Raw genomic sequence first — 17,429 nt, forward strand, 5'->3', positions numbered from 1 at the left:
CTCAAGGCTCCCATGGGCAATTTACTCTCACAACCACACAATAGCCAAGCCTGAATCTCCTGGGAAACCTTGTAGGATTGACAATGCATGAGACCGCTGGTTATCAAACATAATATCCTAATAAGATCAAACATAATACTAGTGCTCAGATAACCTAACCCTTTTTATACACAGTCAGTCCATCGTCTGTTTGACTTTCTCTGTCTCTCTGTCTCCCTCTCCTGCTCCCTCTCTCCCTCCCATTCTCTTTCCATCGTTTGCCATGTCTGTTGCTACAGTATACTGATTGTGTCAGTTTCAATGCACACAGCAGCATGACGTGATAAGGGAAAAATACAGGCAGAACAAAATACATATCAACACAAATTGTATATTATTTTCAGAACCGCCTTGGGGCATGGCGGAGCTGCCTGTCGGCACATTTGAAGTATGTTTGCAATTATTGCATTTGTTAAAGCCTGACAATATTTTTACTCGACATGTTGCCCTTGGCCATTGACATTATTGATTTGAAAATACAATGTGTTTGCAGCTTGAACTTCAGTTCTTTACTTCCGCCTGTTAATTAATACATTAACATAAGTAATGAAGTTGAGTTTAGACTTAAGACAGACACAGTCAATTTGCTTATTTTCGCGAAATGTTTGACCTTTTTGAGGTCGATTGTTTTTTTAACCTTCTCTTCTTCTTCTAAATGTAGAGAACCTACCGTATGTTTCATGCAACATTAATGGGAGGGTACATCACTTGGAGGGAGGGTACAGAGAAATTGGATGTACTTCAAACCAGCATGAATCAAAGTGAAACCGGCTCTATCTTTTCTCATCTGTCTTTTTACCTCTTTTGTTGCTTTGGTTAAAGAGCATCTATTTAGGTTTCTTTTCGTGGAAGGATATTAGTAACACTTCTTATGAACAACCTATATAATACATAATAACAACATCTGTTCTAATAACCGTGCTCATAAACATCTATAACTACTTTCATAGAGCATTATGAACAGGGTGTATAATGTCTTTTGAAGCAAAGTGGCATATGACTTAATCAATACATTTTGGAGTCAGGACATGTCATAGATTGACCCTCAAAGGTTAATAGATGTGTGAACTGCAGCATTGGACCATTTGAATGTATGGTATTGGACTATTTTCCACCAATGTTGGAATTTCAGCCCGTAGAAACCTGAATATGGCATCCATATTAGGAAGTTCCTCAGTTGTCAGGTGAAACCATTACATTAGTTATCAGACAAAACGCCCTAATATGGATGCCGCATTGCTATAGTAACTTTGAATGCAAATTAAGACTCACAAGAAGTCAGTTCTTTATCTTGATATGAGTAGCATTAGATGTATTTTAGTATCAAAATACATTTTAATTGCATGTAATTGATAATAACTTAAGCATGTCAAGCCATCATACAGTATCTCTTGTGGTTGTAGGCCTATCTATTCCAGTAGAATCACTGTTCAGAGCATGATTACTGTGAGCTATTGAGCAACGGAGAAAAATGTGCAGATTACATTACATAATGGTAATTGAGCTGTGGCATAGTTATGTCATTTACAGCCATTACAGTTAAAACAATGCTGCTTAAAATACCAATAATGACTTTACATCAAATAAAGATTGGCAAGTTGAATTAAAAGAATTAAGCATATCTATAGCCGCTGCTTTATTATAATTAGTCGACTCATTCTGATCGTTTTTTTGCTATGTGTTTATATACCTCCTCATCAATACATATATATTTCAAGTTAAACATGCTAATTGTAGTAAACAATAGTCAAAACAGATCATTCACAAAAAATAGGACATGTTTTTTTTTTTGTCTAGAAAGGGTTAAATGCTCTTGACAGAGTGAGCAGGCTACAGCACTTCAGTATGTTCTACATAAAATACATTGTTGGTTGTCATAGGCCATAGCAGACGTGGGTTCAAATAGAATTTGTTTTCTTTCAAATACTTTAGCAGTGTTTGTCTTGTGCGATTGGACCACAGGGATTGTACCAAAAATGCAAACCCTGATTGATCTAGCACTCCAGGAAAGCTCAATCAAAAGCTCAAAGTATTTGAAAGAAATCAAATACTATTTGAACATAGGTCTGCTCCACACAGCAAGAGAAAGTCGGTTACACGCCACTCATAAAAAAGATTAAGAAGGAAATGAAATGAGAAAGAAATGCAGCACCGTGAGAAACGGCCAAAACTAGCTCTTTAGCTACTGTTACAAATTCTTAAAAAAATACTTAATACATGTTGAAAGAAAAATTGCACTTCAGCACACCGATGACACATCAAGGCCTTTTAGAGAAATCGCCAAGATGCTCCCAAAACTCAATTTAGACTTATGAGAGACTGACAGTAGATTTGATTATTTTCAAAGATAATGGGCCTAGGCTGGGTTTACACTCTACCAAGCGTTCACAAAAGCAAAATGTCACTTACTCTTGCTTAGAGTTAATACAAATTCTGGCATGCACTAAAGTCTCTTTGCGGTTGCTGAGACACTAAGCCTACTGCAGTGTAAATACAGCCTTAAATGAATGCACCTGTCATTTGTGCTGAAACATAGTTGAATCCAGTTCCACTATCCAATCAGATCCTCCCGAGCATACGGGCTATCCACCAGTTGCAGGGCATGATGATCTGACAGATGACACGTCCTCCTTGGTAGTAGTAGGGGTAGGGGTTGAACCCCCCCAGAGGCTCGTAGTAGCGCTGGCAGTAGCGGTAACCACGACGACAGTGCTGGCAGCAGTAGCCATGATCATCCAGACGGTTATCCAGCTCAACTCCAATGTCTCTCTGTGAACGACAAACGGCAAGTCGATGAGAGGAAGGAAAGAAGTTAGGTGCTTTAAAGGACAGGTGATCCACACAAAGGAAAGCCAGAGACAGAGATATTGAGAACATTTAATTTGAAGTATAGATGGGATGGATTGCTTACACCTCACTGGAAAGGTTTATTTTTTCTGTGGTAGCTAAATGTTTCTCTTTTTTTAACTTTATCTTTCTCTGTTCAGTGACGTGTGTGTACTTTAAATGAAATACAATTGGTCTCCTTTTCTTTTCCCTGTGAGTGAGTACCAGCTCTCCCAGAGCAGGGACAGTCAGACAGCAGATTGGATTGGGTGAATTGATGTTCTCGCTTCGGTTGTGGGTCAGAAAAATATATGTAGAAGCAGCTAAACAGAAGAGAAAGATTAAAATGGATGTCTAAGGAAACAAATGGGCAAAATGTTTCCACCATCGACTGTGACACAGGGATCAAGATAGCATTGGAAAGTTATGTTAGTAGTAGTATTACTCTTAGCTTCACCGTGCTCCATCTCACATCCCAGAGTCCTCGGCTCCTTTCTCCCAGGGCTATCTTCAATCAAAGTGCCTCTGACACTGCCGGTTACCGGGATAATTGCACTATTTCTTTCATCTCTGACCTCCCTCTACCCCCCCCCCCCCCCCCCCGCTGCGACCCACGCGAGCTGAGTCAAAATGGCCGCCACTCCTCCATTAGAGACTACAAATTAGAGGCTCTCTGTGGGCGCACTCCCCCTGACCTTGACTTTAAGTGGATGGCACATTCCTAAAGCAATTAGCCGAGTAATGATCGCCTAACAAGGATCTTTTTATTTGCTCGTGCCGACTGGGTGTGAATTTATATAAGGGCCAAATGAAAGCCAAACGAAAGGTAAATTGGGTAGAATTAATGGCCCTTGGGTTTTTCCATTGTGCCGGTCGGCCGGGCGCATGCCCTCTCCAGACGGTGGTAGGGCTGAGTGCCATGCCTTTGATCCAGGGAGACTCTGAATTGGGTTCAGAGAAGTGCCAGTTAACTCTCCGCCCCTAGTTGTGGTCGGCGGCAGCACAAATACATTCGACCACGTTTTCAATCTCCTGCAGCGAGTGAATCTGAGTGAATCTTCACAGACAATTCAGCACTGTCTGGTTAAATAGCTTTGATGAAAGAGACCAATTGTCCCCCTTTTGGACTTTACTTCTTGGAGAAGCGGCCATGCCGCTTTGCTTATGAGTCAGTCTTTCGTAACAGCAGAAAAAAATTACAAATAAATCTAATGAGAGGGGGAACTGAAAATGCGAGGTCATTGTTTCACCCCAGTCTTTCAAAGGGCTGGGGCACATAGGAACACGACTTTGACTCTGATTAATCCTCTACAGTAAATTATGGGCAGTGTGGACTGGAGGCTGTTTGGCTTTCCTATAAAGGCAGTATTAGGCACAGGAAATAGTTTACAGGCCACTAAATGGTCTACGGTCTCACAGATGTTGTTGACTCCACTGTTTGTGGCTGGAGTTAAGCTACATTCACCCTCCCAGAATTTTTGGAGCCAGCATAATATAAACACAACAAATAGTGCAGTAGGTAGGATTCAAATCACGAATCAATCATCACAACTGCTGTGACAGATAAACGTACTAACATTACATACTCCTAATACGGAGGACGAACACCTCGGAAAGAGAAAAAGGGTGATATTTAAAATATGTGTTTTGATTTATGACTCTGACAATGGCTGGTGGGCGATTGCTGATTGATGATGTTAGTCATGTTTAGGGTCATCAGCTGCAAGGCAACAATCTATTATGCAGAAAACACAAAAGCTGTCACTGCAACCGACAATAATCTTATCAGCCGCCTCACAGCTAAAACTGTGATGGTATGAAATCCAAATCCAGAGCTTCAGTTTGGGAAAATTAATGGAAATATATTTATTCAAATGATGGGTGATTACAAAAACAAACAGACAATTGGCATTGTACCTCCGAGACAAATTAATCAGAGGCATCCTTTTTAAAAACGGAGCACGCATAGTAATCATTTTGGCTTCAAATTCCCCTCTTCAACAGGATGTGGCGGCGGATGATTGGAATGGGGCACCGTGGGAAATCTGGGGCCGTCACTCACAAACAAGTGGCATTAACGAAGGGTAAAAGTCATTACCCTCGCGCTCTGTCTGATATCTGACTTGGTCACACACCGAAACGCGTCTCACACGTAACATCATATCAGAGATTTGATCAGTCTGTCAAGTCAAACTTTCAGTCAGTCATTCAATAATGAGGAAGCGAATCGAGCCGCGACGACTCCTTCAATTTCCACACTACTGAGTGTTATTTTACACACGCTGATTACTGTTCTCCTTGTGGCTTGAAACACACAAGCCTCGTTGCTGTTATTTAATCGTCTATATCAGAGCTGATCATCACAGTCTCTTTGATATTCTATTATAACACCAGGGACAACATTTCCATTTCATACTGTCACATGACTGTAGGTGTTGGGATTCGTCTTAAATGGAACCCTGTTCCCTATATAGTGCATAACTTTTGAACAGGCCCCATAGGGAATAGGGTGGCATTTAGGACACACCCTAGGTATGAGATGCAGAAGGCACTGCCTTGTACTCCCAGTGCTGGTTGTGTCTTCTTATATCAACCACATTAACTTCATTATGCAGGCAAGGGCAAAACCTGTAATGGTTAAGCCAAGGGGAAGTATAATATGAAATATATTATAAATATGCCACTAAGCTTTTATCCTGAGCGACTTCGATACATTTTTAGTAGGTGTACAGTATGTCGACCTTGGCATCACTAGCACCACACGCCAGGCTCTTACCAACTGTGCCACATAGGCCCAGGAAGTATCTGTGTTTACAGTTTGGCATAGCCTCGTTCAGGGAGGAGAGGAAGTATTTACAGCCTCTGTTCGCCCTCGGTCTCCTGTGAACCATCACTGCCCACTCAGGGAGGACAGGAGGTCTTTACAGCCTCTGTTTACCCTTGGTTTCCAACCTCCACTCATGCCCGGGCATCCTTGTTTTTTTCAATGCTAACCTTGCCTGCCAAAGAGGCCTGGGCATTGGTACAGGGTCACACTATGGCTCAACCCAATCACCCAACCTCCAACCTGTCACGTTCTGAACTTAGTTTGTTTGTTTTTGTCTTTGTTTTAGTATGGTCAGGGCGTGAGTTGGGATGGGCAGTCTATGTTTGTTTTTCTATGTTGGTTTTTGAGTTCGGCCTAGTATGGTTCTCAATCAGAGGCAGCTGTCAATTGTTGTCCCTGATTGAGAATCATACTTAGGTAGCCTGGGTTTCACTTTTGGTTTGGGGGTGTTTGTTTCCGTGTGAGTGTTTGGGCCACAGGGTACTGTTTCGGTTTTGTAAATTCACGTTGTCATTTATTGTTTAGTGTTCTGAGTTTTAATGAAACATCATCATGAACACTTACCACGCTGCGCATTGGTCCTCCTCTCTTTCTCCCTACGACATCCGTGACAGAAACACCCACCAAGAAAGGACCAAGCAGCATGGTAACTAACGGGCAGCAGCAGCGGCCGGAATCGCAGAACTCCTGGACATGGGAGGAGATTCTGGACGGCAAGGGCCCGTGGGCACAAGCTGGAGAGTATCGCCGACCCAAGGCTGAGCTGGAGGCAGTGAAAGCCGAGAGGCGGCGTTATGAGAAGGCAGCACGGCAGCGCGGCTGGAAGCCCGAGAGGCAGCCCCAAAAATGTATTGGGGGAGGCACACGGGGAGTGTGGCGAAGTCAGGTAGGAGATCTGCGCCAACTTCCCGTGCTTACTGTGAAACGCACAGTGTCCCCGGTGCGCATGCTTAGCCCGGTGTGCTACATCCCAGCTCCCCATATCGCCAGGCTAGAGTGGGCATCGAGCCAGGTGCCATGAAGCCGACTCTGCGCATCTGGTCTCCAGTGCATCTCCTCAGGCCGGCGTACATGGCACCAGCCTTATGCATGGTGTCCCCGGTTCGCCTGCACAGCCCAGTGCGGGCTATTCCACCTCGCCGCACTGGCCTGGCTACGGGGAGCATTCAACCAGGTAAGGTTGGGCAGGCTCGGTGCTCAAGAGCTCCAGTGCGCCTTCACGGTCCGGTCTATCCGGTGCCACCTCCACGCACCAGCCCTCTGGTGGCAGCCCCCTGCACCAGGCTGTCTCTCCGTCTTCTCCCTACAGGTGCTCCCGCCTGTCCAGCGCTGCCAGAGCCTTCCTCCTGCCCAGCGCTGCCAGAGTCTCCCATCTGTCCTGAGCCGCCAGAGTCTCCCGCCTGTCCGGCGCTGCCGGAATCTTCCATCCATTCGGGACCCGTGGCGTGGGTCCCCAGTCCAAGGTCGGTGGCGAGGGTCGCCGCTCTAAAGAGGCCACGGAGGCGGGCTAAGAGGCACAAAATAACTATGGTGAAGTGGGGTCCACGTCCCGCGCCAGAGCCGCCACCGCGGACAGACGCCCACCCAGACCCTCCCCTATAGGTTCAGGTTTTGCGGCCGGAGTCCGCACCTTTGGGGGGGGGGGGGGGGGGGGGTACTGTCACGTTCTGACCTTAGTTCCTTTGTTTTTGTCTTTGTTTTAGTATGGTCAGGGCGTGAGTTGGGGTGAGCAGTCTATGTTTGTTTTTCTATGTTGGTTTTTGAGTTTGGCCTGTCAATTGTTGTCCCTGATTGAGAATCATACTTGGGTAGCCTGGGTTTGGGGGTGTTTGTTTCCATGTGAGTGTTTGGGCCACACGGTACTGTTTCGGTTTTGTAAATTCACGTTGTCATTTATTGTTTAGTGTTGTGAGTTTTAATGAAACCACTTACCACGCTGCGCTTTGGTCCTCCTCTCTTTCTCCCGACGACATCTGTGACACAACCGGCCAAAACACGTTTACAATATAATTATGTGTGCCGGCTGGACAGACTGAGGCCTGCTTCCCAATCATATCTGAAGGCTTATCCTTTCCCCGTCTAGGTGAAGGACAGTGATGTGGCTTCTCCAGCGCTGCCAGATGATAGTTATTCAGTCGGAGAGCTGTCCAGGGCCGCTGCTGCAGCTCTGTGCGAAGGCTCTTCCGTGGTAGCCGCGGCTAAAGGTCGGCCCCATATATCTCCCCACCTCTGTCACTGCAACTTTAATGATTATTAGTCAGGTCGCTTCGAAATTACCTGCCGAAATACGTCATCAGGGGCCCCAGTGGCCGTCAGAGGAAAGGCCACGGTGGAGGCCAGATCCGGTGGAGGGGTGCGGGGGTCAGAATCAGCACTCTACAAAAGGTCTCGGTCTATGTCGGCATCCCACTGTCATCAACAGCAACTTCAGACTCATCCCACTGGCATCAACAGCATCTTCAGACTCATCCCACTGGCATCAACAGTAACTTCAGACTCATCCACTGGCATCTGGCATCAACAGCATCTTCAGACTCATGCCACTGGCATCAACAGCATCTTCAGACTCATGCCACTGGCATCAACAGCATCTTCAGACTCATGCCACTGGCATCAACAGCATATTCAGACTCATCCCACTGTCATCAACAGCATCTTCAGACTCATGCATGCCACTGGCATCAACAGCATCTTCAGACTCATGCCACTGGCATCAACAGCATATTCAGACTAATGCATGCCACTGGCATCAACAGCATCTTCAGACTCATGCCACTGGCATCAACAGTATCTTCAGACTCATCCCACTGGCATCAACAGCATCTTCAGACTCATGCCACTGGCATCAACAGCATATTCAGACTCATGCATGCCACTGGCATCAACAGCATCTTCAGACTCATGCCACTGGCATCAACAGCATATTCAGACTCATGCATGCCACTGGCATCAACAGCATCTTCAGACTCATGCCACTGGCATCATCAGTATCTTCAGACTCATACCACTGGCATCAACAGTATCTTCAGACTCATCTCACTGGCATCAACAGCATCTTTAGACTCATGCCACTGGCATCAACAGCATATTCAGACTCATGCCACTGGCATCAACAGCATCTTCAGACTCATGCCACTGACATCAACAGCATCTTCAGACTCATGCCACTGGTATCAACAGCATCTTCAGACTCATCCTACTGTCATCAACAGCATCTTCAGACTCATCCCACTGGCATCAACAGAATTTTCAGACTCATGCAACTGGCATCAACTGCAACTTCAGACTCATCCCACTGGCATCAACAGCATCTTCAGACTCATCCCACTGGCATCAACAGCATATTCAGACTCATGCCACTGGCATCAACAGCATCTTCAGACTCATGCCACTGGCATCAACAGCATCTTCAGACTCATGCCATTGGCATCAACAGTATCTTCAGACTCATGCCACTGGCATCAACAGCATCTACAGACTCATCCTACTGTCATCAACAGCATCTTCAGACTCATCCCACTGGCATCAACAGCATCTTCAGACTCATCCCACTGGCATCAACAGTAACTTCAGACTCATCCCACTGGCATCAACAGTAACTTCAGACTCATCCCACTGGCATCATCAACTTCAGACTTGCCAATTATAACTTGCTACCTTCCCTCCGTCAGTCACAAAGGCCTTTGTTATCTGCTGGGCCCACAAACACTGACTAGCGGTGGCCTTGGAATGGGCAGGTTGGAGCTTTAGCTATGTATTACCTTAACTGATTTTCAAAAGGGGAGTGGGTTTCATCTCCCGGTGTGCTTTAATTGCATAGCATTGCAGCTGGGGCCATAGAGGATGAGCAGGGAGGAGGGGAAGGAAGAGAGGAGGAGAGGGGAGGAGGGAAGGAAGAGAAGAGGAGAGGAGAGGAGAAGAGAAAAGGGAGGAGAGTGAAGGCAGGCAGGCAGGCAGGTATTCCTGGGCCAAGCCTGATAAATGTTAATATTATGGCTGTATGTTTGTTTGTGTTTGTGTTTGTGTGTGTGTGTGTGTGTGTGTGTGTGTGTGTGTGTGTGTGTGTGTGTGTGTGTGTGTGTGTGTGTGTGTGTGTGTGTGTGTGTGTGTGTATGGGTGAGTGTCCGTCTGTCCCTTGGTTCTTCAGAACTCAAAACCATTCTTCCTTTTCTGGAATGAGCTTTTTAATGCTTACCTAGACAGCCTGGGTGGTCTATACTATATATATATGTGTGTGTGTGTGTGTGTGTGTGTGTGTGTGTGTGTGTGTACATTTACCTTTGAGTGCATGATGTGTGTGTTGCTGTTCGTGTGTGTGTTTGCATGTGTGTGTGTCAAGGGTAACTAATCATGGAGCACTAAGCCGCTCACATGCACAAAAACATGGCATTTTGTTCTCTTCCCTCTTTGTTTCCTTCCATGATAATTAAGGCATGATTAATAAATGTGGCGTATCTATTCAGTAATGAGTGACCTTAGGAGTGCTGTTTTGCACAACGTTCGTACAAGCTGCCTGCTAGCTACCTGCCTTTCCCGAAAAGAAAGCAAAAAAGGCTCTGGCTGAGGCTGTGGGGAAAACGTTGCTGCCTTTGAAGGCTAGATATTCCTCTCCATTAATGTAGAGACATTAAGAAAGTCTTAAGCAAGGCAAGTTCATTTAAACAGATATATAGAGTAATTTCTATGCCCTGTGGTACATCAAGACAAGTCTGTTTTATGCTATGAAATTAAGCATCAATTAGCAAGAGTCAATTTCTCTGCAGGAATAAATTAAGGAGAACTAGGCACCACCGTGGCTCGTATCACCTAGTGTGGTGCTGGTTTGCATCCAAAACGGCAGCTTATTCTCTATATAGTGCACTAGAAAGTATTCACACCCAATTACTTTTTCCACATTTTGTTGTGTTGCAGCCGGAATTTAAAATGTATTAAATTGAGATGTTGTATCACTGACCTACACAAAAGTGGAATCTGTATGGTCCCTCAATCGAGTAGTGAATTTCAAACACAGATTCAACCACAAAGACTAGGGAGGTTTTTCAATGCCTCGCATTGAAGGGAACCTATTGGTAGATGTGTAAAACTTTTAAAAGCAGACGCTGAATATCCTTTTGAGCATGAGGAAGTTACTAATTATGCTTTGGATGGTGTATCAATTAGAGGTCGACCGATTCATCGGAATGGCACATTAATTAGGGCCTATTTCAAGTTATCATAACAATCATTAATCAGTATTTTTGGACACCAATGACGGCCTAGGAAAGGTGGGTTAACTGCCTTGTTCAAGGGTAGAACGACAGATTTTTACCTTGTCAGCTCTGGGATTTGATCTTGCAACCTTCCGGTTACTAATCCAACGCTCTAACCACCTGCCTTACATTGCACTCCATGAGGAGCCTGCGTGGCAGGCTGACTACCTGTTACCCGAGTGCAGCAAGAAGCCAAGGTAAGTTGCTAGCTAACATTAAACTTATCTTATAATAAAGAATCAATCTTAACATAATCAGTAGTTAGCTACACATGGTTGATGATATTACTAGTTTATCTAGCGTGTCCTGAGTTGCACATAATCGATGCGGTGCCTGTTAATTTCTCATCGAATCCCAGCCTACTTCGCCAAACGGGTGATGATTTAACAAGCGCGAAAAAAGCACTGTCGTTTCACCAATGTGTACCTAACCATAAACATCAATGGCTTTCTTTAAAATCCTACACAAGTATATATTTTTAATCCTGCACATTTAGTTAATATTGCCTGCTAACATGAATTTCTTTCAATTAGGGAAATTGTGTCACTTCTCTTGCATTCCGTGCAAGCAGTCAGGGTATATGCAGCAGTTTGAGCCGCCTGGCTCGTTGCGAACTGTATGAAGACTATTTCTTCCTAACAAAGACCGTAATTAATTTTCCAGAATTGTACATAATTATGACGTAACATTGAAGGTTGTACAATGTAACAGCAATATTTAGACTTAGGGATGCCAACCGTTAGATAAAATACGGAACGGTTCCGTATTTCACTGAAAGAATAAACATTTTGTTTTTGAAATGATAGTTTCCAGATTTTACCATATTAATGACCTAAGGCTCGTATTTCTGTGTGTTATTATGTTCTAATTAAGTCTATGATTTGATATTTGATAGAGCAGTCTGACTGAGCGGTGGTAGGCAGCAGCAGGCTCGTAAGCATTCATTCAAACAGCACTTTCGTGCGTTTGCCAGCAGCTCTTTGCTGTGCTTCAAGCATTGAGCTGTTTATGACTTCAAGCCTATCAACTCCCGAGATTGGGCTGGTGTAACCGATGTGAAATGGCTAGCTAGTTAACAGGGTGCGCGCTAATAATGTTTCAATCGGTGACGTCACTCGCTCTGAGACCTTGAAGTAGTTGTTCCCCTTGTGCTGCAAGGGCCACGGCTTTTGTGGAGCGATGGGTAACGATGCTTCGAGGGTGGCTGTTGTCGATGAAGTTCCTGGTTCGAGCCCAGGTATGGGCGAGGAGAGGGACAGAAGATATACTGTTACACTGGCAATACTAAAGTGCCTATAAGAACATCCAATGGTATAGAGAGAAATAGTCCTATATTTCTAATAATACCTACAACCTAAAACTTCTTACCTGGGAATATTGAAGACTCATGTTAAAAGGAACCACCAGCTTTCATATGTTCTCATGTTCTGAGCAAGGAACTTAAACGTTAGCTTTCTTACATGGCACATATTGTACTTTTACTTTCTTCTCCAACACTTTGTTTTTGCATTATTTAAACCAAATTGAACACGTTTCATTATTTATTTGAGGCTAAATTGATTTTATTGATGTATTATATTAAGTTAAAATAAGTGTTCATTCAGTATTGTTGTTAATTGTCATGATTACAAATAAATAAATAATTAAATCAGTCGATTAATCTGTATCAGCTTTTTTTTTGGTCCTCCAATAATCGGTATCGGTATCGGCTTTGAAAAATCATAATCGGTCGACCTCTAGTATTAATACACCCAGGCAGTACAAAGATACAGGCGTCCTTCCTAACTCAGTTTCACCATGAGGCCAATGGAGATTTTCAAACAGTTACAGAATTTAATGGTTGTGATAGGAGAAAACTGAGTATGGGTCAACAACATTGTAGTTACTCCAACATACACTTGGAGACAAATTCACCTTTCAGCAGGCTAATAACCTAAAACACAAGGCCAAATCCACACTGGAGTTGCTTTCCAAGATGCCATTGAATGTTCCTGAGTAGCCTAGTTACAGTTTTGACGTAAATTGGCTTGAAAATCTAGGGCAACACTTGAAAATGTCTGTCTAGCAAAAATCAACAATGAACTTATCTGAGCTTGAAGATTTTTTTTAAAGAATAATGGGCCAATATCATCATCATAAAAAACATTACTGTGCAGCCGTATTCATTGATCTGGCCAAGGCTTTCGACTCTGTCAATCACCACATCCTCATCGGCAGACTCAACAGCCTTGGTTTCTCAAATGATTGCCTCGTCTGGTTCACCAACTACTTCTCTGATAGAGTTCAGTGTGTCAAATCAGAGGGTCTGTTGTCTGGACCTCTGGCAGTCTCTATGGGGGTGCCACAGGGTTCAATTCTTGGACCGACTCTCTTCTCTGTATACATCAATGATGTCGCTCTTGCTGCTGGTGAGTCTCTGATCCACCTCTACGCAGATGACACCATTCTGTATACTTCTGGCCCTTCTTTGGACACTGTGTTAACAACCCTCCAGGCAAGCTTCAATGCCATACAACTCTACTTCCGTGGCCTCCAATTGCTCTTAAATACAAGTAAAACTAAATGCATGCTCTTCAACCGATCGCTGCCTGCACCTGCCCACCTGTCCAACATCACTACTCTGGACGGCTCTGACTTAGAATAGGTGGACAACTACAAATACCTAGGTGTCTGGTTAGACTGTAAACTCTCCTTCCAGAACCACATCAAACATCTCCAATCCAAAGTTAAATCTAGAATTGGCTTCCTATTTCACAACAAAGCATCCTTCACTCATGCTGCCAAACATACCCTTGTAAAACTGACCATCCTACCAATCCTCGACTTCGGCGATGTCATTTACAAAATATCCTCCAATACCCTACTCAACAAATTGGATGCGGTCTATCACAGTGCCATCCGTTTTGTCACCAAAGCCCCATATACTACCCACCATTGCGACCTGTACGCTCTCGTTGGCTGGCCCTCGCTTCATACTCGTCGCCAAACCCACTGGCTCCATGTCATCTACAAGACCCTGCTAGGTAAAGTCCCCCCTTATCTCAGCTCGCTGGTCACCATAGCATCACCCACCTGTAGCACGCGCTCCAGCAGGTATATCTCTCTGGTCACCCCCAAAACCAATTCTTTCTTTGGCCGCCTCTCCTTCCAGTTCTCTGCTGCCAATGACTGGAACGAACTACAAAAATCTCTGAAACTGGAAACACTTATCTCCCTCACTAGCTTTAAGCACCAGCTGTCAGAGCAGCTCACAGATTACTGCACCTGTACATAGCCCACCTATAATTTAGCCCAAACAACTACCTCTTTCCCTACTGTATTTATTTATTCTATTTATTTATTTATTTTGCTCCTTAAGCACCCCATTATTTGTATTTCTACTTTGCACATTCTTCCACCGCAAATCTACCATTCCAGTGTTTTACTTGCTATATTGTATTTACTTTGCCACCATGGCCTTTTTTTTTGCCTTTACCTCCCTTATCTCACCTCATTTGCTCACATCGTATATAGACTTGTTTCTACTGTATTATTGACTGTATGTTTGTTTTACTCCATGTGTAACTCTGTGTCGTTGTATGTGTCGAACTGCTTTGCTTTATCTTGGCCAGGTCGCAGTTGTAAATGAGAACTTGTTCTCAACTTGCCTACCTGGTTAAATAAAGGGGAAATAAAAAATAAAAAAATATCAATATCATCATATCATTCCATCACCAAGAATGGAAAGTTTTTGTGTTATGAGAATAATTGCCGTGACCTAACAAATGTTTTGGGAACTTTCACAGAACCAATTTTGGTTTGCTGGGAAAACGTTTGCTGGGAAAACGTTACTGGTACATTGTGTTATTACATTACCTGGGAACTTAATGAGAACTTTGGGGAAGGTTCTGTAATGGTTGTTACAGATGTTATGCACAACATTTAAATGAAAGTTAGGAGAACATTCCAAGGATCTTTCATTTATTTTTATTTTTTTAAATAAAACCCTAATTCAATGGGAATCTTAGCTAATGTTCTGGAAATGTTCCCGGGTTGCTGGGTAGGCCCTATGTACTGCAATACTTTGGCCCTAGTGCACTATATAGGGAATAGGATGCCATTTCAGATGCAGCCCCAGTACAGTACATACGTAGTCGTTGACAGGAACCTGGTCCAGGACGTCACGAGCGACGCGGTTACCTCTGACCTCAGCATCAGGTATGTCCTCCTCATCCTCCACCTCGTGGAACTCAGCATCTGCACCAAAAGGAGGAAGTACAGAGAACATCTGTTGATGTACTTTACTGGATCACAGCAGAAACGTCTGTTTTTCCTGTTTGAAGTGATGTGAAGGAGGGGGTGGAGAGGGGTGGAGAGGCCCCGGTGCCCTGTACCTCTCATGGGGGAGGGATGGATCCAGTGGATGGGCAGCTCCTGGCATATCTCCCAGATCTTGGAGTTGAGGAGGAAGGCTGGATTAGCGATGGGCTCCTCGGCAGGCACCCACACCTGGGAGTCCTCCATCGCCTGCATGTCTATGCCCTCTGTCTCAACCACCTGTCAGGGAAAGCAAACACACGCACGCACACACGCACACATGCACAAACATCTTCATTTTCGTGAAATCTTTGGGGAGTAAAAATGTTTGACCATTAAAAATCGTATTTTCCATAACCCCTAACCCTTAACCTAACCCTAACCTTAACCCGAACCCCAAAAACCCGAACCCTAACTCTAACCTTAACCCTAACCTTAGTGATAAGGAAGGAAATTGATAACTAGCGCTTGCGCAATTCCTAACTAGCGTTAGCGCAAAAACTAGAAGTCTAACTAACTAACTTCCTTCAAACTGGTATCCCTTTAACCATAACCCTGTGACGCTAAGGTACTGCATCTCAGTGCTAGAGGCGTCACTACAGTCCCTGGTTTGAATCCAGGCAGGATCACATCCGGCTGTGATTGGGAGTCCCATAGGTCGGCGCACAATTGGCCCAGCCTGGGTTTGGCCTTGGTAGGCTGTCATTGTAAATAAGAAGTTGTTCTTAACTGACTTGCCTAGTTAAATAAATGTACAATTAAAAACAAACCTTAAGCTTAAAATACCATTTGAACAAATTCAGGACATGAAGAAAGTCCTGCCTTTTCAAAAAAGTGATTGTTTTCCTACCTTGTCAGGACATTCGGGTGAATTGTTAGGACATTGGAGTCCTGATAAGGTAGGAAAACAAGTACACACACACACACACACACACACACACACACACACACACACACACACACACACACACACACACACACACACACACACACACACACACACACACACACACACACACACACACATATACAGTGAGTATCAAACACACCCAGCCTTACATGGCCGCAGGCACGCACACACACCTTCCTCCACACACACCTGTCAGAGCCCAAGAACACACACACACACACACACACACACACACACACACACACACACACACACACACACACACACACACACACACACACACACACACACATATACAGTGAGTATCAAACACACCCAGCCTTACATGGCCGCAGGAACGCACACACACCTTCCTCCACACACACCTGTCAGAGCCCAAGAACACACACACACACACACACACACACACACACACACACACACACACACACACACACACACACACACACACACACACACACACACACACACACACACACACACACACAGTTCTGTACCCTCTGCATTCTCAGCCTTCTCTCCCCAGAGCCACAGCACACAAGCCCTGGCCATGTCCTTTTATTCATCACCCTTTATTGTCCACTGGGAGCACCGCCACTTCCTGCCTCCTAGCCTCCTGCTCATTCTCTGTTTCTTCCTATCAGGCCTCCAGGCAGCCCTTTCTGCCCGACGATTATCCAACGACGGCATAAATTTGACTTTGAAATGACTTTCTAGTGCTTTATACTTTATTGTGCGGTGAAAGGCCGCAATATCATTAAAATACAGCAGCCACAATAATAAGCATAGCGTCCTCCCCCATCCCCTCCTACTGCATTCAGTTCAGCGACGTGCTTCATTTGTTCATACTGTAGTTCATGAGCTGTAAAGTAAACTATTATTGCTTAATGATAGGGAATGCATGTCACTGCTATCTAATAGAGATGTATGAAAGGGGCTTTTGGCGATGCCTGATATTTGTTTCTTTATGTATATGTAAATACGTCGGCAAACAAACCCCTCTTCCCAGTGCCTCGTTAATTAGCGGCTGGAGAGAACAGCAAAACAGTTTACTTGACAAATGTTTTTACAAGGTGATTCTCTCCCGGTTTGAAGCTTAATTGCACATTAGTTGAGCTTGATGAAGGATCCCCGGGCTATGGTTGGAACCACTGGTATCATTTATATTAGGTTGTGCACTCTCGACTCTCCCTCCCTTTCTTCCTCACACCTTGCCGATTCTTGCTTTATTTGAATTTACTGCCCATGCTGCTGTCTCGCTCTAACTGTTTGTTGTGAAGTG

The 17,429-nt window shown here is 44.4% G+C and overlaps 1 protein-coding gene across 1 annotated transcript in view; it reads right to left on the bottom strand.

The window, feature by feature from the left end:
- Window positions 1–1,657: 1,657 nt before the first annotated feature.
- Window positions 1,658–17,429, bottom strand: part of LOC139366403 (tenomodulin) — a 76,186-nt gene continuing 60,414 nt past the window's right edge. The window contains exons 5-7 of the mRNA XM_071103851.1: window positions 15,315–15,477; window positions 15,071–15,177; window positions 1,658–2,808 (exon numbers count right to left, since the gene is read on the bottom strand). Coding sequence (XP_070959952.1) covers window positions 2,599–2,808; window positions 15,071–15,177; window positions 15,315–15,477 — 480 coding nt within the window. The 3' untranslated portion in view covers window positions 1,658–2,598. The remainder of the gene's footprint in view (window positions 2,809–15,070; window positions 15,178–15,314; window positions 15,478–17,429) is intronic.

Source organism: Oncorhynchus clarkii, chromosome 14 (genome assembly GCF_045791955.1).
Source record: "Oncorhynchus clarkii lewisi isolate Uvic-CL-2024 chromosome 14, UVic_Ocla_1.0, whole genome shotgun sequence".
Classification (NCBI taxonomy): domain Eukaryota; kingdom Metazoa; phylum Chordata; class Actinopteri; order Salmoniformes; family Salmonidae; genus Oncorhynchus; species Oncorhynchus clarkii.